Below are 21171 nucleotides of genomic sequence, written 5' to 3'. Positions count from 1 at the left end.
GCGTTCCAATGAAGGGCCTGCCCGTCCGCCAAACAGAACAATCCCGCCATTGTTCCTGGAATTAGTGGGCTCTCAGGCGCCTGGCCGAAAAAACTACCAGGGCCCAGTTACACCGCATTCGGGCATGAGTCCCCCGGAGGCTCAATCAATTAGCTTTTCACCGCCCTGGGTCAGCGCGTGTGTTGATGGTGTTTGGCGCGTCTTCCCTCGACAGTCGACAGGAACCACACTCTATTATTCCACCTCTCGAGCACGATATCGCATTCTACATCACCACTACAAACATTGCAGGCTTTTCAAACTAGAGCAGAGTATCCTGTCGAGGCGCATAATCATACAAAAAGATTTGCGCGCGCTCTCGAGGGAGCTCTTTTGCTCTCGCCAGCGACAAGGGCGAGTCGCGAATCTCTCAAGTCTTCCCCACGACTGAACTGCCCCGCCGAAACTGTCAACATCGTCGCCGCAGCTCCAAAGTCGGCGACCACACTCCCGACCGCCTTTGATCCTTGATCCCTCCTCGGATACCCTTCCTTCAGTCGCCTACTCCCCTCTCGGCATTGCCGTGCAAAGATGCAGCCATGTCTCAAGACCAGAATCCGCGCATTGCCAACGCCATCGACAGCCTAATCACCCACATCATCCCCAACGATCCCAAGGACAGCAACGAGGTCGCGCAGCAGAGGCACGATGACCGCTTCGAGCTCGTGCAGAACCTCCTTTTCAGGTATGCATATAGCCCCACGACGTGTGCGCCAGAGTCATGCGACAAGCAACTAACATGGTCCGTCCGCCTTGCCTCATCGCAGCTCAGACAGCCCCGCCATCGCGGCCGACGTGAACCATGCCTATGATCTTATTAAGAAGAAGCTCCTGCAGCGGAGTCCGCCCAAGGCCTTGAGGTTTACCAACCTCTACACCCTGCTGATTGCCTTGCCCGTTCTTAACCAGAAGTGGGCAATCCTATATCTTCTCTACCAGCTGGCCGACTCGCCCGACCCCAACGAGCCATTGCCTCTCAGTCCTCTGCGCCAGCCCTTCCAGCAGCGCGGGCTCCCCCAGGCCGCAGAGCAGGCGCGCTCGTCCAAAGTGCCGACTCCCGTCTCAAGACACGAGGATGAGGCGTACAACGACGCCTTCAGTCCTGAAGGGCTGAAGAAGTTCCCACCAGAAAGGACTACCCGTGGTGCCCAAGAAGCCGCATCAGACGAAGCAGACGAGAGCCCCAGACGAGATGTCTCGCTCAAGTCCACACTACTAGCAAACAACTATTCAGATTACAATCCATCAGAAACCAGCCTGTTGAGAGATCTCCCTTTCACCCTCCAGGGCCTCAACTCGACCACCATGGTCTTCTACAAGGACAAGGCCATCAAGCTGCCTCCCACCCTTCCCGCACCCATCATCTCATTACTGCACGCCCTCGCAGAACCCTCGTTACTCCATCGCGGGCTCACAAGCTTCGTCAACTCGCCCGCCAAGGGGCTGCTCGGCCAGAGCCTGCGCGCGGCCATCAACGGGGAGCTGCGCTCCTACCTCAGCCTGGTCGCGACCCTCGAGGCCCAGATCCGCCGCGCCCTGTCCGCCCTCGACGAGTCGGCCCCTAGGAGCGGCATCGGCAAGGCCGGCGTGACGCTCAAGCGCTGCGTCGTCTGGACGCGCGAGGCCACCATGGGCCTGCGGCTCATGTCGGTCATCGCCGAGGAGTCCAAGAGCCGGCGCGGGGGCCAGCTCATCACCCTGATCCACAACTTCTCCTCGAGCCACGGCGACCCCACCGTCGCCGCCTTCGCCGAGCGCCTGCTGGCGCACGTCACGCGGCCCTTCTACGACATCCTGCGGCACTGGATCTACGACGGCGAGCTCTCGGACCCCTACCTCGAGTTCTTCGTCAAGCAGCAGAACCCGGCCGACGAGCGGCGCAAGGAGGCCAAGGCCAAGGGCTTCAGCTCCGTCTGGACCGACAAGTACGAGGTCGACGACGGCATGATCCCGTCCATCGTCAGCGCCGACTTTGCCCAAAAGGTCTTCCTCATCGGCAAGTCGCTCAACTTCATCCGCCACAGCTGCGGCGACTCGCAGTGGGTCGAGGACTACTCCAAGGCCGCGTCCAAGGAGCTGCGCTACGGCGACACGGCCACCCTCGAGGCCTGGATCGACGAGGCCTACAAGACGACCATGCGGCGCCTCATGCACCTCATGACGGACAAGTTCCACCTGTTTGAGCACCTCGCCGCCCTCAAGAAGTACATCCTCCTCGGCCAGGGCGACTTCATCGCCCTGCTCATGGAGTCGCTCGCCGCCAACCTCGACCGCCCCGCCGGCGCGCAGTACCGCCACACCCTGACGGCCCAGCTCGAGCACGCCATCCGCGGCTCCAACGCGCAGTACGACCCGCCCGAGGTGCTGCGGCGCCTCGACGCCCGCATGCTGCAGCTCTCGCACGGCGACATCGGCTGGGACTGCTTCACGCTCGAGTACAAGATCGACGCGCCCGTCGACTGCGTCGTGACCGAGTGGGGCAACCGCCAGTACCTCAAGGTCTTCAACTTCCTCTGGCGCATCAAGCGCGTCGAGTTCGCCCTCGCCTCGACCTGGCGCCGCTGCATGACGGGCTCGCGCGGCGTGCTGCACACGGCCGACCGCGCCGTCCTGCGCACCTGGAAGGCCACGCGGGGGACCCTCGCCGAGATGGTCCACTTCGTCGGCCAGCTGCAGTACTACATCCTCTTCGAGGTCATCGAGTCGTCGTGGGACGCGCTGCAGCGCGCCGTCGCGCGCGAGGACTGCACCCTCGACGACCTCGTCAGCGCGCACACGCAGTACCTGCGCTCCATCACGCACAAGGGCCTGCTCGGCGCCCAGCGCCGCCAGCACCGCGAGGCCCAGGCGGCCCGCGGCGGCGGCGGCAGTGGCGCCGCCGCCGCCGCCCCCCCCGCGGAGGACCACCACAGCTACATGCTCCAGCTCAGCGAGCTGCTGCGCACCATGCTCGCCTACCGCGACTGCGTCGACGGGCTCTACAGCTGGGCCGTCTCGGACTTTACGCGCCGCCAGGAGTCCGACATCATCTACACGCAGCAGCACCGGCAGGGCCAGCCGCCCAACAACAACAACAAGCGACACACCAACAACCCGTTCGCAAGCACCAGCAAGCCGTCCACGCCCACCCCCGGCGGCGACGACCCCTTCTTTAGCACCGGTAGCAGCACCACCCCGTCCGTCGAGTCGGAGCTGCCCGCGCTGCAGGACCGCCTGCGCGCCCTGGGCCAGGCCTTCAAGGCCCGCCTGACGCACCTCCTCGGCGACCTGGGCTACCAGCAGGACGCCGACCTGCGCTTCCTCGGCGTCAGCATGAACTTCAACGAGTTCTACCAGCTCAAGAAGAAGTCGTCGTCGTCGTCGCCCCCCTCGGGGGCCGGAGGAGGAGGAGCGGGAGCGGGAGCAGCTTCGTCGTCCACCACGGCCACCTCGTCGGCGGCGGCTGGGTCGGCGGCCAGGAAAGCAGGCGGGGCTGCTGCTGCTGCCGCTTCTTCTGTGGCTGGCGGTCGTGAGAGCACGGCGAGCAAGAGGAAGGCTCCTGCTGCTGCTGTGGAGTGAAGATTTTTGTTGATGATGGACTGTAAGTCGGCTTTACCGTGTTGGGCTCATGGCTCGCCAGTGACACGCACGATGTAGCTTTGGAGTTTCGCTTTTGTTGCTTTTTCAGTAGAGATGGTTCAAGGGCATATTTTATACCAGTCAAAGGAGCGGTCAGCTGCTGCTGCTGCTGCTGCTGCTGAAGCAGTACTCGCCATATCAATGCTAGGAAATGACGAATTATTCCCCAAAAAACAAGTATCGATTTCATCACCGACGACATGTTCAATGACCAAGCACCATCCATTCAGGTAGTCCACGTCTTGCGAGCGCGGGTTGTCTCTTTTAGGGGTAATGGAGCCAATGTATCATATTGCTGCTCTATATCATATCGTTTGCCTCATAACTTCATAACCATTGCCCTTCCGAACAAGCGGAACACGGAAGGGCTCCCAAAATTGTCTATAGCCATGCCAACCAATCAAGATCTGGCCCCCCCCTCAGGCCGTCTCGCATCTCTCTCGCTCTGCTCAAGGGAAGAAGGCCCATCCACACACTCCTTGCGCCCCTACACCACTCGACACAATACACCAATCCCACAACCCACACACCACACAGCCTTCTCTCCCGCTCCAAAAACAAAAACAAATACACAGTCCGCACGCCGGCTTCCTTGTTATACATGATATTCCACACGTATTACCTCCACCAATCGATACGACGGCCCAACTCGCGGCGCCGCTGGCTGCCGGCAGATGATTCTGCTCTCGGCACCTTTTCGCAATTATTCGTGCAAGCATGTTTATGGGCCGAAGCCTAGAAAAACAAAAAACCAAGCCTTGACTGCCTCAAAGCAAAACGGTAGCGAGTGATGCTGAGTGCGAGCCCAGTAATGAGATGAGTGTTCGCTGATGATAGTGAGGATGTGATATGCTAGGACCCTCGAGTCCCCAAGGCTCAAAAGTGTAGATCGTGTGCGTCCGCAATGTGGGCTAGTTGCGTACACATATCGAGGCATTTGATATCCCACATTGTGGAGATGATATCCAGCCCATGTGTCTTCGAAAATTCAAAGCGTGACAAGATTGCTCAAGCTTTCCATACACTGCGGGCCATATTGTATTGGGCCATGCTATCCAGCGTCGAGGCGAGACAGTCCAGAACGTGACCAAATAAGTTGAAACCGTGTCCAATATGAGATGAGATGAGCCTCATACGTCCGTCATCTCCGAGTCGGCGTCAAAGACCAGCACGTCTGGTGTCTGGTCAGCCGGGCCCCAGTTGCCTTCGAAAATGGTGGCAGGCGCCCGCCGACGGGAAAAGACCCATTGCAAAGAACTTGCATCGAGAAGCTGGTGGACCGTCGGCCGACTCGCGGGGTTTGGATGAATCATCCATCCTACGATGCTGTCCAGTGAGCCGGCATCGGAGGCCTGCGTCATGAAAGCTGGAGGGGTTTGCAGCTCTGAGCGCTTGGTCGTACCGAACAGGTTGCTGGGGTTGTGAGTGGACGTGTTGGAGAACTCGAACGGGAATCCTCGGCTGCTTGCCCCATCAAACTCGAAGCAGCCGAGGCTGTCGTCCAGCGGAGAGACGTCGTTTGCGATAGGCATGCCCGTGCCGTCTCGCACCAGGGCGCTCGACTCGCTTCCAGTCAAGCTCGGAACGACAGACATGTCGCCTTCTCTGAGGGCGACCCAGGTGGGGCCGTTGTCGGGAAGGAAGACGTTGCATGCAATCTCCAGCACGATCAAACCAAGGGCGTAGATGTCAGCAGGTCTGTCGTACTCTCCACGAAGAATCTCAGGGCCAATGTATTCCCTGTCTCCCTCGCCCTCGACGCCCTCTGGCGCTGGCAGAGACACTGCCATGCCAAAGTCGCCAATCTTGAGGTGGCCCTCGTAGTTGACGAGGATATTCGCCGGCTTCAGATCAAGATGAACAAAGCCAGCATCGTGTACAAAACGCAGTCCCTACACACTCGTCAGCAAGGTTGATTCCAATATTCCCTCCCAAGTTCATGTAATGACTTACCTGTGCGACTTCGAGCATTATCTTCCAAATTCGAAAGTCGTCCAAGCGGCCAGATTCCCCGACCATCTTGAGGAACTTGTCCAGGCTACCTTCGTCGCAGTACTCGGTCTGGATGTAGAGATGGTGGTTCTGTTCCCAGCTGTCGACATACTGGAGCACGTTCTCGCAGTCCTTCACAGCCTGAAGGGCTTCCACTTCCCTGAGCTTCGAGGCCCGGTCCTTCTGTCCGAGGAAGGGCATGCGGGTCTTCTTGACAGCGTAGACACGCTTGATCATGGAAGCTGGAGTGGTGGTGCCGCGGCAAGGCGTCATTGATCCAATGAAAGGCATGCTCTTCGACTCTTGACTTTCCACACGAAAGACCTCGGAGAACTCGCCCTTGCCCACCATCTCGACGCTCTCAAAGCGCATTCGGAGAACGTCATCAACGCTGCCCGCACCTGGTCCGTTGACGGGCGTCGAGTTCGTCCGGCGCTCGGCAAAGCTCATGAACGAGTCGCGGCCTGCCGTCGGGGTTGCCGGAGGCATAGAAGCAGGATGCTCCAGAGCCTGCGCGTTCGAAATTGACAGGCGACTCGGATCAAGAGGCAGAAGAACATCCCGAGGGGTTTTGGGGGAGCTCTTCGGCTCGTTGGCGATGCGGTCCAGGGGACTGGAGCTAAGCTCTGACATGTCGTCATTACCGCCGCGGCCAATGGCCGATGTAGGGGCCGGCATCCTCCGTACGGACACAGGGGTGGTGCTAACATAGGGGCCGGAAGATTCCCTACCGAGAACCGACTTTGTCGGCGTCGGAGGCAGCTCATTTTCAATACCGCAGTGGATATCAACGTCACCATCCAGGCTGAACAGGCTATCCCGGCGGACATGATCGCTCCTCAGCTTGAAGAGCCCAACGCCCCTCTCTGGGTTTCCAAAGGTGCCGCGAGGCGGGTGCGCGAAGGTGCTGAAGGGAGTCGAAGGAGTCCCAAAGGAGTGGCGCGGCTGCTTTTTCCTGCCACCACCACTTCCGGACGATGGAGGGTAAGTATTTGAGGAGTACATCTGCTTCTTGCAGGGCGTGTCAGGCATGATCATTGCCTTTCCGCCATCTCGCTCGGCAGGGTCGAGTTCCGGATTGCGATTCATCTTGGATACAAGACCGGTCGACGCGAAGACGGACTGCAACGGCTTTGCAGTCTTGTACTGCGGGGTCGATACCGGCACCGGCTCCTTGGGTCGTTGAGCAGTCAAGGGCAGGGACTTTGCAAATATGCCCATCGGGCGTGGCCTGTCCCCGAATTGGATCGGGAAGTGAGTCGGAGACTCGTCCGGCACGCTCGAGTTCGAAGAAGACGTGGTGAGGCTCCGGGACAGCGGGTGTGGGCGATGCGCCGGAGGGTCCATCGCGTGCGCAGAAGGGTTGGGGAGAGGTCCTCTCGAGGTGAAAGGGCTGTCTCGCGGGTCGGGTTGAAGAAACTGGTCCAGAGATGCACGTAGCCGATTCCGCGGGTTGGGTGTCGATGTCTCGTTGGACTGTTGGGCCAGATACTTCTCACCTTGGCGGCGACCCCAAGATGATCTGGGATCGTGGCGCTGCTGCAGGGTCGATTTGCGCAGGGATGATGTGCGCTTCGGCATTGAAAACGCGGGCGAAGATACCTGATCTCGCAGGTTTAGTGACGAGCCGGTGAGCTGGTACTCCTGGTCGCCATCTTCGTGGATGTCGAAACTCTGTTGTTGGGAGGCTTGAGGTTGTGGCGCAGGCTGAGGCGACTGGTCGAAGATGCTGAAATCATTCCCCAGGCTCGAGATTCCGTGCAAGCTGCGCCGTTTCGCCACGGGGCTCCCGAAACTTGCGTGATCAAAGTCCATCTTTGCGTCACTGCGCTTCAGAGGGCTGGCTGTGGGTGACAAGAATTCGCTCTTCGCGTCGAGAAATTTGCTTGGTATGGTTTTCGAGGAGCCAGAGAGGTCCAGGTGCATGCTATGGCGCGATGGCTTGTCCAGGTTCGAGCGCGCCGAGGCGCTGAACGAGAGGGCGAAGCTGTTATATCCGTTGTTCTCCTGGCCGAGAACAGGCGCAGAACCAGAAATGCGCGGCGGCGGGTTCCCAGTGTCGGGGCTGGTGTTCAACGGTCGCTTGAGCGGGCTCTTGGGCGAAAGACGCGTCCGAGTAAAAGGTCGGGCTGAGGCGGCCTTGGGCTTGGCGGATCGTAGAGACAGTTTGATGCTGGGGCTGAACGGCGTCGCGGAGGGCGTCTGTGGCAGCGAAGTCGCGCCAGTGGGGAAATTGGTATCTTGATTCGTATCGGCGGCAAATTTCGACGGCGAACAGGGCAATTCTGCTGGCGACGCCTGAGGTGATTGTGCAGAGCTGCCGCTCGAACTGTGCGATGCGGTTCGGGCGAGGTTGAATTTTGAGGGCGAGCGCGACAGAGAGCGTCTAAGCGATCGCACTACGGCCGCGCCGACATCAACATGGTGGACATGCGTGGGTGAGGGGATGGTCAGCGTGCCCCCGCTTGTGTTTGAGTATGACATCGCTGGAATGTGAGCGACGCCGGTCCAATCATCAAAGGGCGGTTGGATCAGGAATGGAAGCGGATGGCCGGACTGGACCACCTGAGGGGGGCGGTGCTAGCTGAACAAATCGATCTAATGATATATCGACAAGTCCAAAAATCGTTTCAGATAATATAGTAACGCCGCTGCGATCAAATTGTTGATCAGTTATCGCTCAGAATCGTGGCTGAGGTAATCGCCAAGTTTGTGTTTCTCATTCGGAATGGGCAGGCAATCAACAAAGAAGTCGCTCTCAAGGTCTGCGCTGCGATGCTCGTCCCGGGTCTTCCGCGATCATAAGATTTGCAATGTTGTGTGCTGTTGGTGTTGGTGTTGGTGTTGGGGGAAAGGCCTGATATCAGGTCGGTGAGGGAAAGACAATCATCGGCAGGAGGCTCGTATCAAAAGACCAGCTGAAGGTAGAGGAAGCCTGTGGAAGAAGAGAAGTGGTGTGAAAGGGCAGAAGCGCAAGCAGCCTTTCTTGCAAGGAGAGGTGGACGCGATGGGGTAGTTGGGTTGGTCTGTTCTAGGACATTCTGAAGTAATGGCTCGTTCAGCTCGACTTGTGTGGCGAATTCTGGTTCGAGGTGTTTACTCTTGTATTTTGAGGCGTTCGCGATGTGTCAGACGGCCGCCGGCGCAGGGTCCAACCAACAGACAGGCAGACAGGCAGATAGACAGCCAAAGCTGAGCCAACCCAAAAGTGACAGACGTCTCGTGGCCCAAAGAAAGGGTACGGGAACTCGCCTCGCTAGTCGTCGTGGTATGCTGAGGATCGCTTGGACTGGACCAAAGGTCGGAATAAGAGGATACCAGTAGTGGTTGGCGTTGGCTCTAGTGTTGGGTGCGTGTACACAGAGGAGGTACTGTCTCAGTGTGCGAGTGGCAGCGAGACTGGATGGGGGAGGGGCAGAAGAGAGGTTGAGAATGTGAGTGTGGAGGGCAGATGCCCAGGAATGTAGAGATGAGCACACGATGATGACACTGCGTGGCAAAAAAGAGAGTTCGACTGAGGTGAGGTGAGGTGTCTCTCTCTCTCTCTGTAGAGAAAGGGGACGGCCGTTGTCTTTTTGGTGTGTGTGTGTGGGAAGGAAGGAAAGAACAAGACACGACGGTTTGCCCTCCGGGGCGAGCTTGGCGGGTACCTCTTTCCTACGTGTGCGAGTGCTGCGAAGCGCAAGTAGCGGAGTGAGGAAGTCGCGGGCGCAAGACAAGTCTCCAGAGTGTGTGTGGGAGGGAGTCTCTGTCGCGCGCGACTTGTCTACAAAGTGGGCAGGCTCGAACCAGGCAGGGGCGCACTTGCCCACATCACACGTACGAAGTACACGCTTTCTCTCTCACCGCGAAAGTCAGAGGCGAATTTTTGGGGGATCTTCGGGGGGTGGACGTCGCGCGTTGTTTACTTGTTTACCGTATCAGGAAAGCAGCTTCACGTCCTCGACGCGTCTTTTCCCACATGCGACTGGGCAGGGCCCCACAAAACCGCAGCATCCACTTTCCTTCCCTCTCGTTCTCCACCGGGAAGGCCATGTCATTTTCCCTTCCCCTGTCCCCTGTTTTTTTTTTCCCTTTAGGCCCAACGCCTGGTCGGTTAAAACTGGCTCCCCCCTTCCAAACTGCCCCCCTCCACAGGCGTAAAACGATGCAGAAACCAGCCAATGCAGTGTGGTGCCGTTAACCGGCCCAGTCTCTCCAGATGGGATGTCTCCCGTTGAAACCTTTTTGTCCCTCCTGGGGGGGGCCGAACAAGTGGGTGTCCAGGTGTCTTTTTCGTGCGTCGTCAAGCAAGACAACAAACGGCTGCGCCTCTTGTGATCGCACGTCTTCCCACCACGTCCAGGCAGGCTCTCAAAACAACAACAACACAGGTCTTGCATTTCAGTTGACATGTTGCTCGTGATCTGATCATCATCTACCAACCAGAAGTACGCCATAGACCATCGCTGCTCTCGAGCCACTCAAGCCAAGCCTCGGGCATGTGCCCTGGCTGTGGATGATGCCTCTTCTTTGGGGGGAGGGCGCCGCCGCCCATGAACCCAGCTTCACATGTGCCCATGGCCCTGCCGTCAGCATCGCACAGACTTCAGTCCCGAGTGCCGGCAGGCGAAGGGGGCAGAGACAAGGCCCATCCATTGGTTTCCGTTGTGACGGTTGCTCCGCAAATGCAACTCAAGCTCTCTGTTTTGTTCTCATTGCCCAATCTTGCCCAATCATCAACAGGATAGGAGATCGGTCCCCTGTGTTTGCATGCACGCGTGTTGGTTGTGTGTGGTGTACAAGTAGTTATGCGCCTGATGAGATGACGTTGATGAGGGATCGGCTTTGGCTACGTAACTGCCTGTACAAGTATGTACTTTGCGACCCAAACTCTCTCTAACGACGGACGGATCAATCGCAAGAGGCAGAAAAAGATGGGACGGACGGACATTCGCCCATCGAAGCGGTGGCAGATCTGCACGAACTTGCGCGCCACTTGCCATTGGTGCGCAGCGATCTTCCCGGGAGACCCTAGGGGACCACACGGAGACCATCTGTAGATCTCCCTTCTATTGTTTCCCTTGTTCCCCCCCCTGGATCCCTGGGCTACCCTCTGCGACATGTCTCGCGTTTTCTCTGACACAAGCTCCTTCTCCTTGGTATCGCTCCAGGACCCTGACCTGACCTGTCAAAACGAAGATACTACCCAGTCTTCCCCGTACTTGTACAGTTGCAAGGACAAGCATCGCCTGATCCGGAATCCCATCACATTTCTGCGCAAGTTGCAGTTTTCGTATTCCCTCTTCTCTCTCGTCTTTGTCTTGCTGGTCTCTTCAGGCTCTATTTTGGTACGCTCTGGTGCCACTTTGGATGTACAAGTACACAAACAACACGGCACCTCCGGTTCGGTGGCAAAGAGCATAAACATAAACAATCACGCGTCATCTCCCGCAATCCGGATTCTGCTCGCTCGCTCTCTCTCTCTCCCAGTATCGAAATTCGATAATGCAAACCACAGCATGAAATTTGATGGTAATATTACGACTTTATGCCCGAGGAGCGCCCAAGAGGGTTTAGTGAGCAACCCCCCATCTCGCTTACGCACCTTCTCGAAGCTCCACAACGGCTTCTTCATCTTCCTCTTCCTCGTCCTCTCTCTCTGTAACTACAAGTACAAGTAGAGAGAGAGACACACACACACACAGAGAGAGAGAGAGAGAGAGAGAGAGCACGCTGCAGAAACAGCATAACACGGATTCTGCTACCTAATTTTACCCGCCCCGCTTCCAACTATAGACAAGATCCAACTTCTCTGGCTCTCTCGACGAGAATCCGTTTTCGACGCCGTCGATGTTTTTGGTCTCATGTCCCCTCTTCTTTTCGCCCCCTTTTCTTCTTAGCCTTCTCCTCAAACGGCGCGGCGCGCGTCCCGGAAGCTTTCCCCCGCGAGACTATGAGGGTCCGCGATGGGGGGTTCCATTCAATCTTCAAATGGGTTGATGCTGTCTTTGTGCCCTCCTCGAGCCACTACTCTATTCTGTTGTGTTGTGTCTGCCTGACCCATAATTCATTCTCTCAGCCCAAAACGGGACCAAAACATTCAACGACTCCATGCCATGTCCAGCACGCCGACGTTTGCAGGCATCACCCAAGAAGCGGACGGATTTTTCTTTCCTCCTCGCTGCCTAGACTAGAACACCCTGTAGATAGTAGTACAAAGCGGTCTCACTGTTCGAGTCCAATCAATACGCTAGTAAGTCTCCTTGCCTACTAGAAGATCATTCACCTTGGCCTAGGGAGACTTATCTCATTGCCTGTTTACCTCAAGCACTGCCCTATGTACTTGTAGAAAGAACCAAGACGATGCCCAAGTGGATAGGCCGGAGATGGAGATAATGGCTGCCCTACCTATCCTGCTCTGCTCCACAGGCGGAAACACCCGCTCCATCATCACTCTCAAGGGGGGTATTCTCGATAGACATCCAAACAAAAAACAAACAGCATCTTCCCTCGGTTGCTGTTCATCCCGCTGCGCTGCGAATAGGTATGGCCCGAGGTAATCAATCAATGTCCTCTTTTTTGCCCATTCCGCGTCGTGTTCTGCCATAGCGTGAAACGGTGGGGAAAGAAATTCACCGAGATCGCTTCGCCCGCCTCCAATCTATCCTCACAAAAACTCCGTACCCCGAGGACTCACTCACCCTCTGTTCCCTCTTTTCCCCCCATCCCCACCTTTATTATCTCTCTTCTTTCTTCAGGCCAGCCGGCGCCGGATCCACTCGCACCAGACGCCCAGGTCCTCGCACCGCTCGAGCAGGCGGCCGAGGTCCTGCGGCTTGAGCTGCGGCCTCTCCGCCGCCTTGTCCTTGCCCTTGCCCATCGCGCCGTCCCCGCCGCCGCCTCCATCGCCGGCTCCTCCTCCTCCTCCTCCCCACATATCGGCATCTTCGTCGTCGTCGTCGTCGCCGCCGTCGCCGCCGGGCAGTATGTTCTGCGAGACGACGTGGACGAGCCCGTTGGCGCGGATCTCGAGCATGACGTCGGCCGTCTCGCCGTCCCTGAGCGGGAAGGTGACTTGCAGGCGGGGCACGGGGTGCGCCGTCAGCATGACGTCCATCTGCAGGTCGACCTTGTCCTCGTCGCCGTTTACGATCCTCCTCGGGTCGTCGTAGTCGTCGCTAGAGATATCCATCGCGCAGCTGCTGTCGCGCGCCCCAGCCGTCCCCTCGGCTAGGTTGTCGTTCTTGGACTTGGACATGAACTTGAAGAACTCGTCCGGCACCGTCGTAGTCTCCACCGTCTCCTCCTCCTTCTTCTTCTTCTTCTTCTCCTCCTCCTCCTTGGCCGCATCGTCGGCCGTCTTCTCAAAGACCTCGCCCATCCGCGTGTCGAAGCTCTTCTCGAGCAGCGTGGCCAGGAAGGTGTACTGCCTCAGCGTGGGCAGCATGCGGATGAGCTGGTTCGGGTGCGAGAACGGCAGCTCCTCAAGCGTCTTGCCGTACACGGGCTTGTAGATAAAGAGCTGGTTCTTGTGCGTCGCCTTGTGCATGCTCGCGCCCGCGCCCGCGCCCGTCTTGACGTGGACCTCTTTGTGGCAGACGATCCTGCGGGGCTCGCTGGGGTCGTGGTTCGTCCCCGGCGCGATGGGGAAGTTCAGGGCATCAAAGGTGACGAGGTTGTACTCGGCCGCTGGCGTCAGCCCGATCAGCTGGTAGAGCTGGTGTCCTACACTATAAGTCACCGTCACTGGCGGATCGAGCTTGGCCATGAAGACGACCTCGGGGAGCTTGGGCGCATTCATGGTCGGGTGCTGCTGGGTGCCGTCCGGCCCGGATTGCTTCGCTTCCTCGTCGGTCGCTGGGAGGAAGGTGTTATCAGGCTCTCGCCAGTCCAGAAGAGGTTCGTCGGGGGTGGGCGGGAGCAGACTAGGCTCGGTGGGCTGCTGCTCGACCTCGGGTGAGATCCAGGTGTCCGAAATCCGTATTGAGGCGTACACCATGTCACCTATCGGTGCACACTCGATCAGGATAGCCCACGTCCTCTCGTCGAGCTTGGCAAGTTCCTTTGTCCGCTTCGTCAGTGGCGGTGTGTGATGCCTCTCCTTCCAGTAGTCCAGGCTCAAGCCGAGGCGTTCCCGCGCGTGCATGACGGGCATCCCGTGTCGCGCACAGAGAGCCATGGTCTCTAGCGCCTCCTCGGTCTTGCCAGAGTTTGCCGGGTCCTCGCGCAGTTTCTTCACGTCCCACTTGTGCAGCCGATGCAAGCTCTCAAAGATGCCGGCGACGGCCTCGTGCAGGTTAAGCCCGGGGATGACGCTCAGCTTGTCCAACACGGCGAGGCTCTCGAGGTTGGCGGCAAATTTGTCCAGCTTCTTGCACAAGGGGCTCTCGTGGGGTAAGAGTTTCAGGTCGTTGAATAGAATCTGGCCTGCCTTGTCGACGTGTCGCATAACCATTTCGGCCGACTCGGGAAAGGTCAGGTTCACGGCCTGCACGATATTGTTGATGAAGACGACCTCGAGCGCGAGCGCCGAGCCAGCAATGATCAGTGTGCGCGACTTGTCTGAGCCCTTGCCTTCCTCCCACATGCACTCCAGCCCAGTCATCTGGGCAAGGCGCTCCAGGCCCGCCTCACTGACGTAGCCTTTTGATTTCTGTCCCATGTTAGTATGGTGTCAGACTTGAGTCCATCGTGTAACACAAACCTTGAGTATATCGATGACCCCCTTGAGCCTCCTCGCCCTCTCGTCGTCATCGGCCCTACCCAGCCCGAGACCACCTAGACCTCCCACACTGACGCCATCGAGGTTCAGGTCCAAGCCACCGCCTATCCCCAGGGCGCCCAGGGCAGCGGCGGCCGAGGGGCTATCAAAGTTGACTGGAGCATTGCCAGAGTGGCCCATCAATGTAGTTGACGTCGCGGGAGATCTCCTTATGGTCTGCGGCGACGATCTAGGCCCGCCCTGGGGCGAGAAGGCCGCGTGGGCTTGGGAGAATGGCGTCGACACGCCGGGGGTGGCGACGGCGCCGTGCTGGGACTGGGAGGGTGTGCGGCCCTGCTGCGAGGGCGCATGTTTCATCGGCGTCGGCGTCGACATGGTGATGTGCGTGTCGGATTCGGTATCGAAAAGGGGCCAACCGATACTGATGATGGAATATTATACAGTCTATGGGGTATCAGAGGTAGATCTGACGGGTAGCAAGTCAGCGATGTCCGGCGGGCGATGTCTGGAACATGCGGGAGGACAAAGGCGCGGGGGGAGGGGGGTTGCTCACATCGGGACGAGGCAAGGATCACGCATGCATGCGCGGGCGTCGCGCCTGATCAAGCTGGCTCTTCTCAATTATCCTCGCAACAACTCATCGCATTGGTGTTCTTGCTGCAAGACCGCTTTTGTTTGGCGCGATTTACGGTGACGGGCAGCGACGAGTGCTGGGCCAAGGAAGAGATGAAGTTGTTGGATGGGAAAAGCATGTGGCACTAACTAGCTCCAATTGATCGAGCTGGAGCCCTGTAGCCTTGTTGGCAGCGCGACCTACCTAGGCCTAGGACGGCTAAAACCAAGGAAAGGCTAGGCCAGGACCAGCCCCAAGCCTGCTGCAGCTTCCCGCACTGCGGGGTGTCGGACAGGGCAGTCAGAATCAACGACCATCCACAACAGCGGACAACAGCGGGAGCTTCGATCGCGGGGAGGGGAAAGCAACCTTGGAAAACCACTGAGATTACAGTACAATCCCCTAATTATCCACATCGAGATGGCTTCAAATACAGCATTCCAGTAGATGCATGGGTAGTCCGCTGAAGTAGAAGCAAGATTCCGTGGTTATATAGCCACCTCATTGTCACGAGAGAATTTATTTTTTTGGTATGTTTATTGTTTATTTGTATTTGACCATAAATACCCAAAACGATATCTTGTTAACAAACCCAGCATCCCATAAACAAACACTATCACCACATATACACACAAGATAGAACAACACAAACCATTCTACGATAATCACAAGTCTCAAGGTACACCATCTTCCCTTATTCCCTTTTCGTCACCGTTTCAAAACGGAACCCCAGCCAGCCCGTGCCACGCCATCCCCTCCCGTGAGAGCTGCAAGACAGGGGGCCAACTTGGTGTGCACTGTGTAGTTACAAGACGAGATACATTCCCACCTGTTCCGACCCTCCCTTTCGGCAGCCGCAAGTTGATCAGCCAGGGCACCCTGCAGCCACTGGTGTTCACGTGCCTTTACAGGGCGAAGAGTGGAATCGAGGCATAATTTCCGGGCGCGCGAGCGATCTTCACGAAGAAGGGGGGCTACCTGGCCATCGCAGATACCCGAGACGCTCTCATCAAGGTGCGCCTCCCAAACCACTTCAAGATTGTAGAGCCCATTCCACAGAGGCTGAGGATCGTCCGTGACCGGGACCATGTCGTGATGCAGTGGACGCTTCGTCACTGGACCAGAGCGGCGCCGCCCCTTGCCGGTTACAGTCAAGAGCTCGCGGTAGGTTCAACCTGGGATCAGCCATTGGTTCGTCACGCTTTATTGAGGCGTCAGCCTCCGCAGAACATCCCGACGCCATCCCGGTGATATTGCGGGACGCAAAGGGGGTCGATGGACGAGAGCAGGGCCACGGATGCGACCGTGACCAAGCCACCCTGCAGCTAGTGACTCCGCAACTACACTCTCATGCTTTCCGCCGGCCGCCCCCTTGGGAGAGCAAAGAACGATTGCCGCCCAGTTCTCTGATCGGGTGGGAGGCCCCCCCCGCGCTCACTGCATCGCAGCGAACCTTGATTACCGGACCGCTGCGGGCGGCACGTCCGCGGAAGCAGGGCTGCTGCATCCGGCGAACCGGGGTTGCCCGCGCATTAGCGTCGTCCCAAGCATCTGGGAGGAGGAACGGGTAGAGCATGCAACTCGCACTCCTCTTCCCCCCTCCCCCCCATCTCGTCAATCTCGACCAAAGAGAGGACGGGGGAAAAAAGAAAGAGGGCTGGGGGCTTCGCATGCTGCAGGGGGCCACCTTGGAACAGAGGAAGGGGGGTTGCATGCTGCTTCGGGATGGGAATTGCCCAAAGCAGCATGCCGCCTCCTCGTATAGCACAAGGGTGGCCAATAGCTGCTGGCGGTCCAGGCCCCTCGAGAGAACCTGGAGGCTGATATTTGGCCTGGCTGAATGTAACAGGTTGCAAGGTAACCAACAGGCCTATCCCAGTACGGTAGCTTCGCAGCTTCGTCTGTGTAACAGACCATTGCATAAACCGTTCCTCGCGGTAGCAGGGAGGCAGGTAAGCTTTCGCATGGAGATGAGACATGCAGGCTGGATCCAAAATGGAAATGATCGCAGTCTTCAGCTGGGCGCGTGGGACTGAGGCTGACGCCGAGCAAGCCGCCTCGAGCTCTCAACATGCATGTCGCCCGCTGAAGAATGTGATGGCCGCAGAAGAAAGGGGCATGAGGATTCCCTCCCGGTAAGTCCCATGCGATGATGCCGTGACCCAGCATCAAGCGCGACCGTGGTCGGACAAAAGGACCATGTGGCTTCGAGAGACACACGGATGATGCCGTCTGGGTCTTGTGAAGGTCAGCGTCCAGGGTGAATTGCAGTAATTACTCCTTTGGGGAAGCAAGGCTCAAGTAATTACATTCTCACGGCCACTGTGGCAATATCAGGCTGATATCCTGGGCGTCGAGATTTGTGCAGCACACCAACATTGCATCCACACGATTGTTGAATGAGTATCATGGTGATGTCTAGAAAGATAGCTTCAATCATGTATACACTCCAAATCAAATAGAATAGAATAAATTGTGACCGTTCGTATTTGTCTGGGTTATTTTGGTATATCCAAGAATATGAAAATATTAAAAAGCAAAACAAAAATGATTAAGTCACTACCAAGTGAACTGTTGTAATTTAATGTCTTAAGATGAGATACGAATTATTCCATAGAGAATAACACAGACATATCATCTTCAACCATGTCTTCAGTTTCCGACCTTTCCTTGAAATATTGTGCAGCACTGCACGATGTCAAGACGAACGCTCGTCATGGATCCGTGAATATCACCCCCCTTCAAAACAACATAACATGATCGAGACTCCGATAAAAACTACAGGCCAGAACCAGGCATTGCATTGAGCCCGCCCTCACGTAAAAGTAATCTTCTTCCCCATCAGGCTCCGGTACGCATCATCGACAGCCTTGCGCTTCCGGCCCGCCTCCTCGGCCGCCGGCCCGCCCTCGGCCGACACATCGTCCGCGTCCGCGTCCGCGTCCTCGTCGTCCCGCCCCTCCGCCAGCCGCGGCGCCCACACCCGGATCTGCCCGTCCAGGTGCCCGCTGTACACGGCGCCAGCCATGTTCGCCCCGCCCATGCCCACGCCGCTCGACGCGCCGCCGCCGCCGGCCCCCCTCCACGCGATGCTCGTCACCCGGTTCCGGACCGTCCTCTCGCCGCGCACGCCACCGCCGCCGCCGGCGCCGCCGCCGCTGGAGCCACCGCCGCGTTGTGCCGCCGGCGCCGAGGTCCTGACGCCCGACACCTGCGGCCCGATGCCGCGCAGGCGCGTCACGACGCCGCCGTCGTGCAGGTCCAGCACCAGGATCTCCGTCTCGTTGGGCCAGAAGAGCAGCTCGCCGCGCGGCGGCGCGAGCCCGGCGGGCGACGCGAACATGGCCACGCTCGCGAGCCCGCCGTTGCGGATCGTCGGGCCGAAGCTGGCGAGCGTGTTGGCGCCCGTCGCCGCGTCCCAGACGCGGATGCGCCGGTCGTGGCCCGCCGACACGACGTACGCGCCGTCGTCGGTCCACGCGAGCCCGTTGACGGGCCCGCTGTGCGCCCGCGCCGAGAGCCGGATCCCGCGGTCCTGCAGCGAGCTCCCGCCTCCGCCTCCGCCTCCTGCCGACGACGAGGTACCCCCGCGCGTGACGATGCCCAGGCTGTCTTCCTGGTCGAGCAGGGCCACGAGCCCGCTGGCCCTCCTGACGTCCCATATGCGCACCGTGCCGTCGACCGCGCCGCTGGCGAGGACGTGCTCGTGCCGCGGGGACCACGCCGCGGAGAGGACGGCGCCTGTCGCAGCGCCGACCGCGCCGGGTGCCACGAGGGACTGGACTGCAGAGCCCGACCGCAGGTCCACCAGCCGCACGGCCGGGTGCTGCGTACCGCAGGCGACCAAGAGGTGGTCCGCGATCGGGGAGATGGCGTGCGTGTAGACCTTGGCGCCGAGCTCGAAGGATGCCGAGAGCTGGGTGGTCTCCGTGTCCCACAGCTTGAGGGTCTGGTCGTACGACGACGAGAGGAAGGCGGCCGAGTCGAAGGGGTAGAAGGAGAGGTGGGTGACACCGAAGCGGTGGCCCTGCGACTTTCTCGGCCTCGCGCCCGCGGCAGGGGGCTGCGACTGAGACGCCTGCGAGCGGAGGATCTGGGCTACGGGCTTGTAGGTGAAGCTGTTGTTGGGGTTGCCGGCCTGCTGAAGATCCCAGAGCCGGATAGTCGCGTCTGACCCGCCAGATATGAGTCTATCATAGAGGTGTAAGACTTAGTCCGACTCTTGTGGGCAGGGTTCGTGAGCGTGAGTGGGCTTACATTCGGCCATCGAAGCGATCGATGGCAAGAGAGTTGATGCCCGCCTGATGCGCCCAGATGTCTACGCGCTCACCCAGCACGGCCTGCGAGACCTCGCCATCCTCGAGCTTCGTGCCGCGCTCGCCACCATCGAATCTGAACTGGGGCGCGGCGGCGAACGACCGGAGCAGCCGGGTCGTTTCTAACCTGGCAAAGACATTGGGACCGAGGTTGCCCGTGGAGCGCTCAAACAGGAGCTGATTCATGCATCTGACACCAGGACCGGCTGATCTGATGAAGTGAGAGAGTTCCGCGACGCAAACAGACTGTTTTGCGACGAGTTGCGAAAGATTTGGACGCCGATATACGAGTTTCAATGTTTGGCCTGTCTTGCCTGTGATGGAAGAAGTTCGCGACGTCGCGCGCAGATGACGAAACGAAATGCCAGTCCTCTCTGGCAGGCAGCAGACCCACAGTAAATTAAGCTTCAAACATATCTCGAATTTCAGTCTCCATCTCCAGAATTCCACGACCTTCAGAGCATCTGAGACTGAAGAACAATGAGATTGTAAACCTGTTGGCTGATGATGGCTGATGATGGCCATGAACACGCTCATTCTTGAGAGACCACACCATATCGCGCATTCGCAACCGGCAGGTTGACACCGGGCCGTACCACCCGTGCTGTTTCAACCCCAATCTTCAGTCTCACTCTCACTGTCAAAAATGACATCCAAAAGCGTCCAAGAAGCGCGCTTCATCGCCGCCCCCGACGCAAAAGCACCCAGCGACTCGGAAACCGAGGGCCCTCTCCTCGCCGAGTTCTACGAGCACAGGAGACGCGAGGCCACCGTCTACGACGCAGTCGCAGGTCAGTCCACACATACATCCCGCCCCCCCTTTCCACACATACACACCCCAAACAAAAACTCACCTCACTGACATTGCCACTCCCACCAGGCAACGTCACCACCACCGGCGCCCTCCCCAAGGACTCCCGCCACCGCCGCCGCGGCCCGGGCACCTCGGGCCGCGACCCCGTCCTCGCGCCGGAGGAGGTCCTCTTCCAGCGCCGCGGCGCGCCCCAGCGCTACGCCGAGCGCGACGTCTACTTCGCCAACGAGCGCGACCTCGGCCCCGGCGGCGACGCCCTGCCCGACAGCGACCTGCTCAAGGCCGTGCACGCCTACGCGAGCGACTTTTACGAGGCCATGGCCGTTCGTAGCGGCGGCGGCGGCGGCGGCGGCGGCGGCGGGGATCACGACAACTCCTCCTTCTTCGTGGGCTCGCGGCACGTCGACGAGCGCAGCATGGACGAGACGGCCCTGCTCGCCTTTGGCATCCTGCTCGAGGAGGCCGGGCGGGAGGCCCTGGGCAGGAGGGGCGACCTCGTCTTCACCGAAGGGGTGACCCTGCTGCACCACCACCACCACCACCACCACCACAGGGACGGGGACAGCGTCGCACAGGGTGGCGGTCGCGAGCGCGGGACGGACGCAGGGGAGCAGCAGCGGGAGGAGGGCGAGGGGAGGGAGGACGACGACGACGAGCAGGACTACGAGGGCCGTCGTGCCATGCGGCGGCGAGGACGCGGCTCGCGCGGTGCGGCGGCCGGCCTTGTCGGCGGCGGGAGCAGCAGCAAGGAGGTGTCTGTCGGCCTGGAGGGCGACGACTTCTGGCGGAGGAGGCTGCCCAAGAGGCGCAAGGTCGCAGAGGACAGGCACGGCTAGCCGTCAGGGGGCGGGCGCTTGGGAGGCGGCATGGGCCATTTGCCCACGCCACGCCATGCCATGCCATGCCATGCCATGCCGTCCCCGGGCCGGGCTGATTGTCGGGGGTGTCACGCTCTGCTTTTTCCAGGTACACGGGATCGTGATCTGCCTGCTCCCGTCCCTCCTCCGTTCTAGGGCAATGCAGATCCTGCAAGCTCGGGAGCTGCAGGTGGCCTTTGTTACAGTCGAAGAAGAAA

At 59.1% G+C, this 21171-nt stretch overlaps 5 protein-coding genes across 5 annotated transcripts; 3 read left to right on the top strand and 2 right to left on the bottom strand.

Annotated features, from left to right (window-relative positions):
- Positions 1-578: 578 nt before the first annotated feature.
- Positions 579-3597, top strand: E0L32_003507 (uncharacterized protein; the record flags this gene model as incomplete). Its single annotated transcript, XM_031137815.1, has 2 exons — positions 579-724; positions 807-3597. 2 exons carry the CDS (start codon positions 579-581, stop codon positions 3595-3597), a joined length of 2937 nt encoding a protein of 978 aa, XP_030998656.1.
- A 1190-nt stretch (positions 3598-4787) lies between these two features.
- E0L32_003506 (uncharacterized protein) lies at positions 4788-8133 on the bottom strand (the record flags this gene model as incomplete). The annotated part of the gene is made up of 2 exons (XM_031137814.1): positions 4788-5549; positions 5611-8133. The coding sequence occupies 2 exons, from the start codon at positions 8131-8133 to the stop codon at positions 4788-4790; spliced, it is 3285 nt and encodes a 1094-aa protein (XP_030998655.1).
- Positions 8134-12385: 4252 nt separating this feature from the next.
- On the bottom strand, positions 12386-14728 carry E0L32_003505 (uncharacterized protein; the record flags this gene model as incomplete). Its single annotated transcript, XM_031137813.1, has 2 exons — positions 12386-14284; positions 14336-14728. 2 exons carry the CDS (start codon positions 14726-14728, stop codon positions 12386-12388), a joined length of 2292 nt encoding a protein of 763 aa, XP_030998654.1.
- Positions 14729-16961: 2233 nt separating this feature from the next.
- E0L32_003504 (uncharacterized protein) lies at positions 16962-19140 on the top strand (the record flags this gene model as incomplete). Its single annotated transcript, XM_031137812.1, has 2 exons — positions 16962-17101; positions 17751-19140. The coding sequence occupies 2 exons, from the start codon at positions 16962-16964 to the stop codon at positions 19138-19140; spliced, it is 1530 nt and encodes a 509-aa protein (XP_030998653.1).
- A 788-nt stretch (positions 19141-19928) lies between these two features.
- E0L32_003503 (uncharacterized protein) lies at positions 19929-20932 on the top strand (the record flags this gene model as incomplete). The annotated part of the gene is made up of 2 exons (XM_031137811.1): positions 19929-20073; positions 20163-20932. The coding sequence occupies 2 exons, from the start codon at positions 19929-19931 to the stop codon at positions 20930-20932; spliced, it is 915 nt and encodes a 304-aa protein (XP_030998652.1).
- Positions 20933-21171: the final 239 nt, after the last annotated feature.

The sequence above is a fragment of the Thyridium curvatum genome, assembly GCF_004353045.1.
Source record: "Thyridium curvatum strain D216 chromosome Unknown NODE_15_length_556224_cov_80.126021, whole genome shotgun sequence".
In the NCBI taxonomy this organism is placed as follows: domain Eukaryota; kingdom Fungi; phylum Ascomycota; class Sordariomycetes; order Thyridiales; family Thyridiaceae; genus Thyridium; species Thyridium curvatum.
Note: the sequence above shows the minus strand (reverse complement) of the source record. Positions and strands in the feature narration are given on the sequence as shown.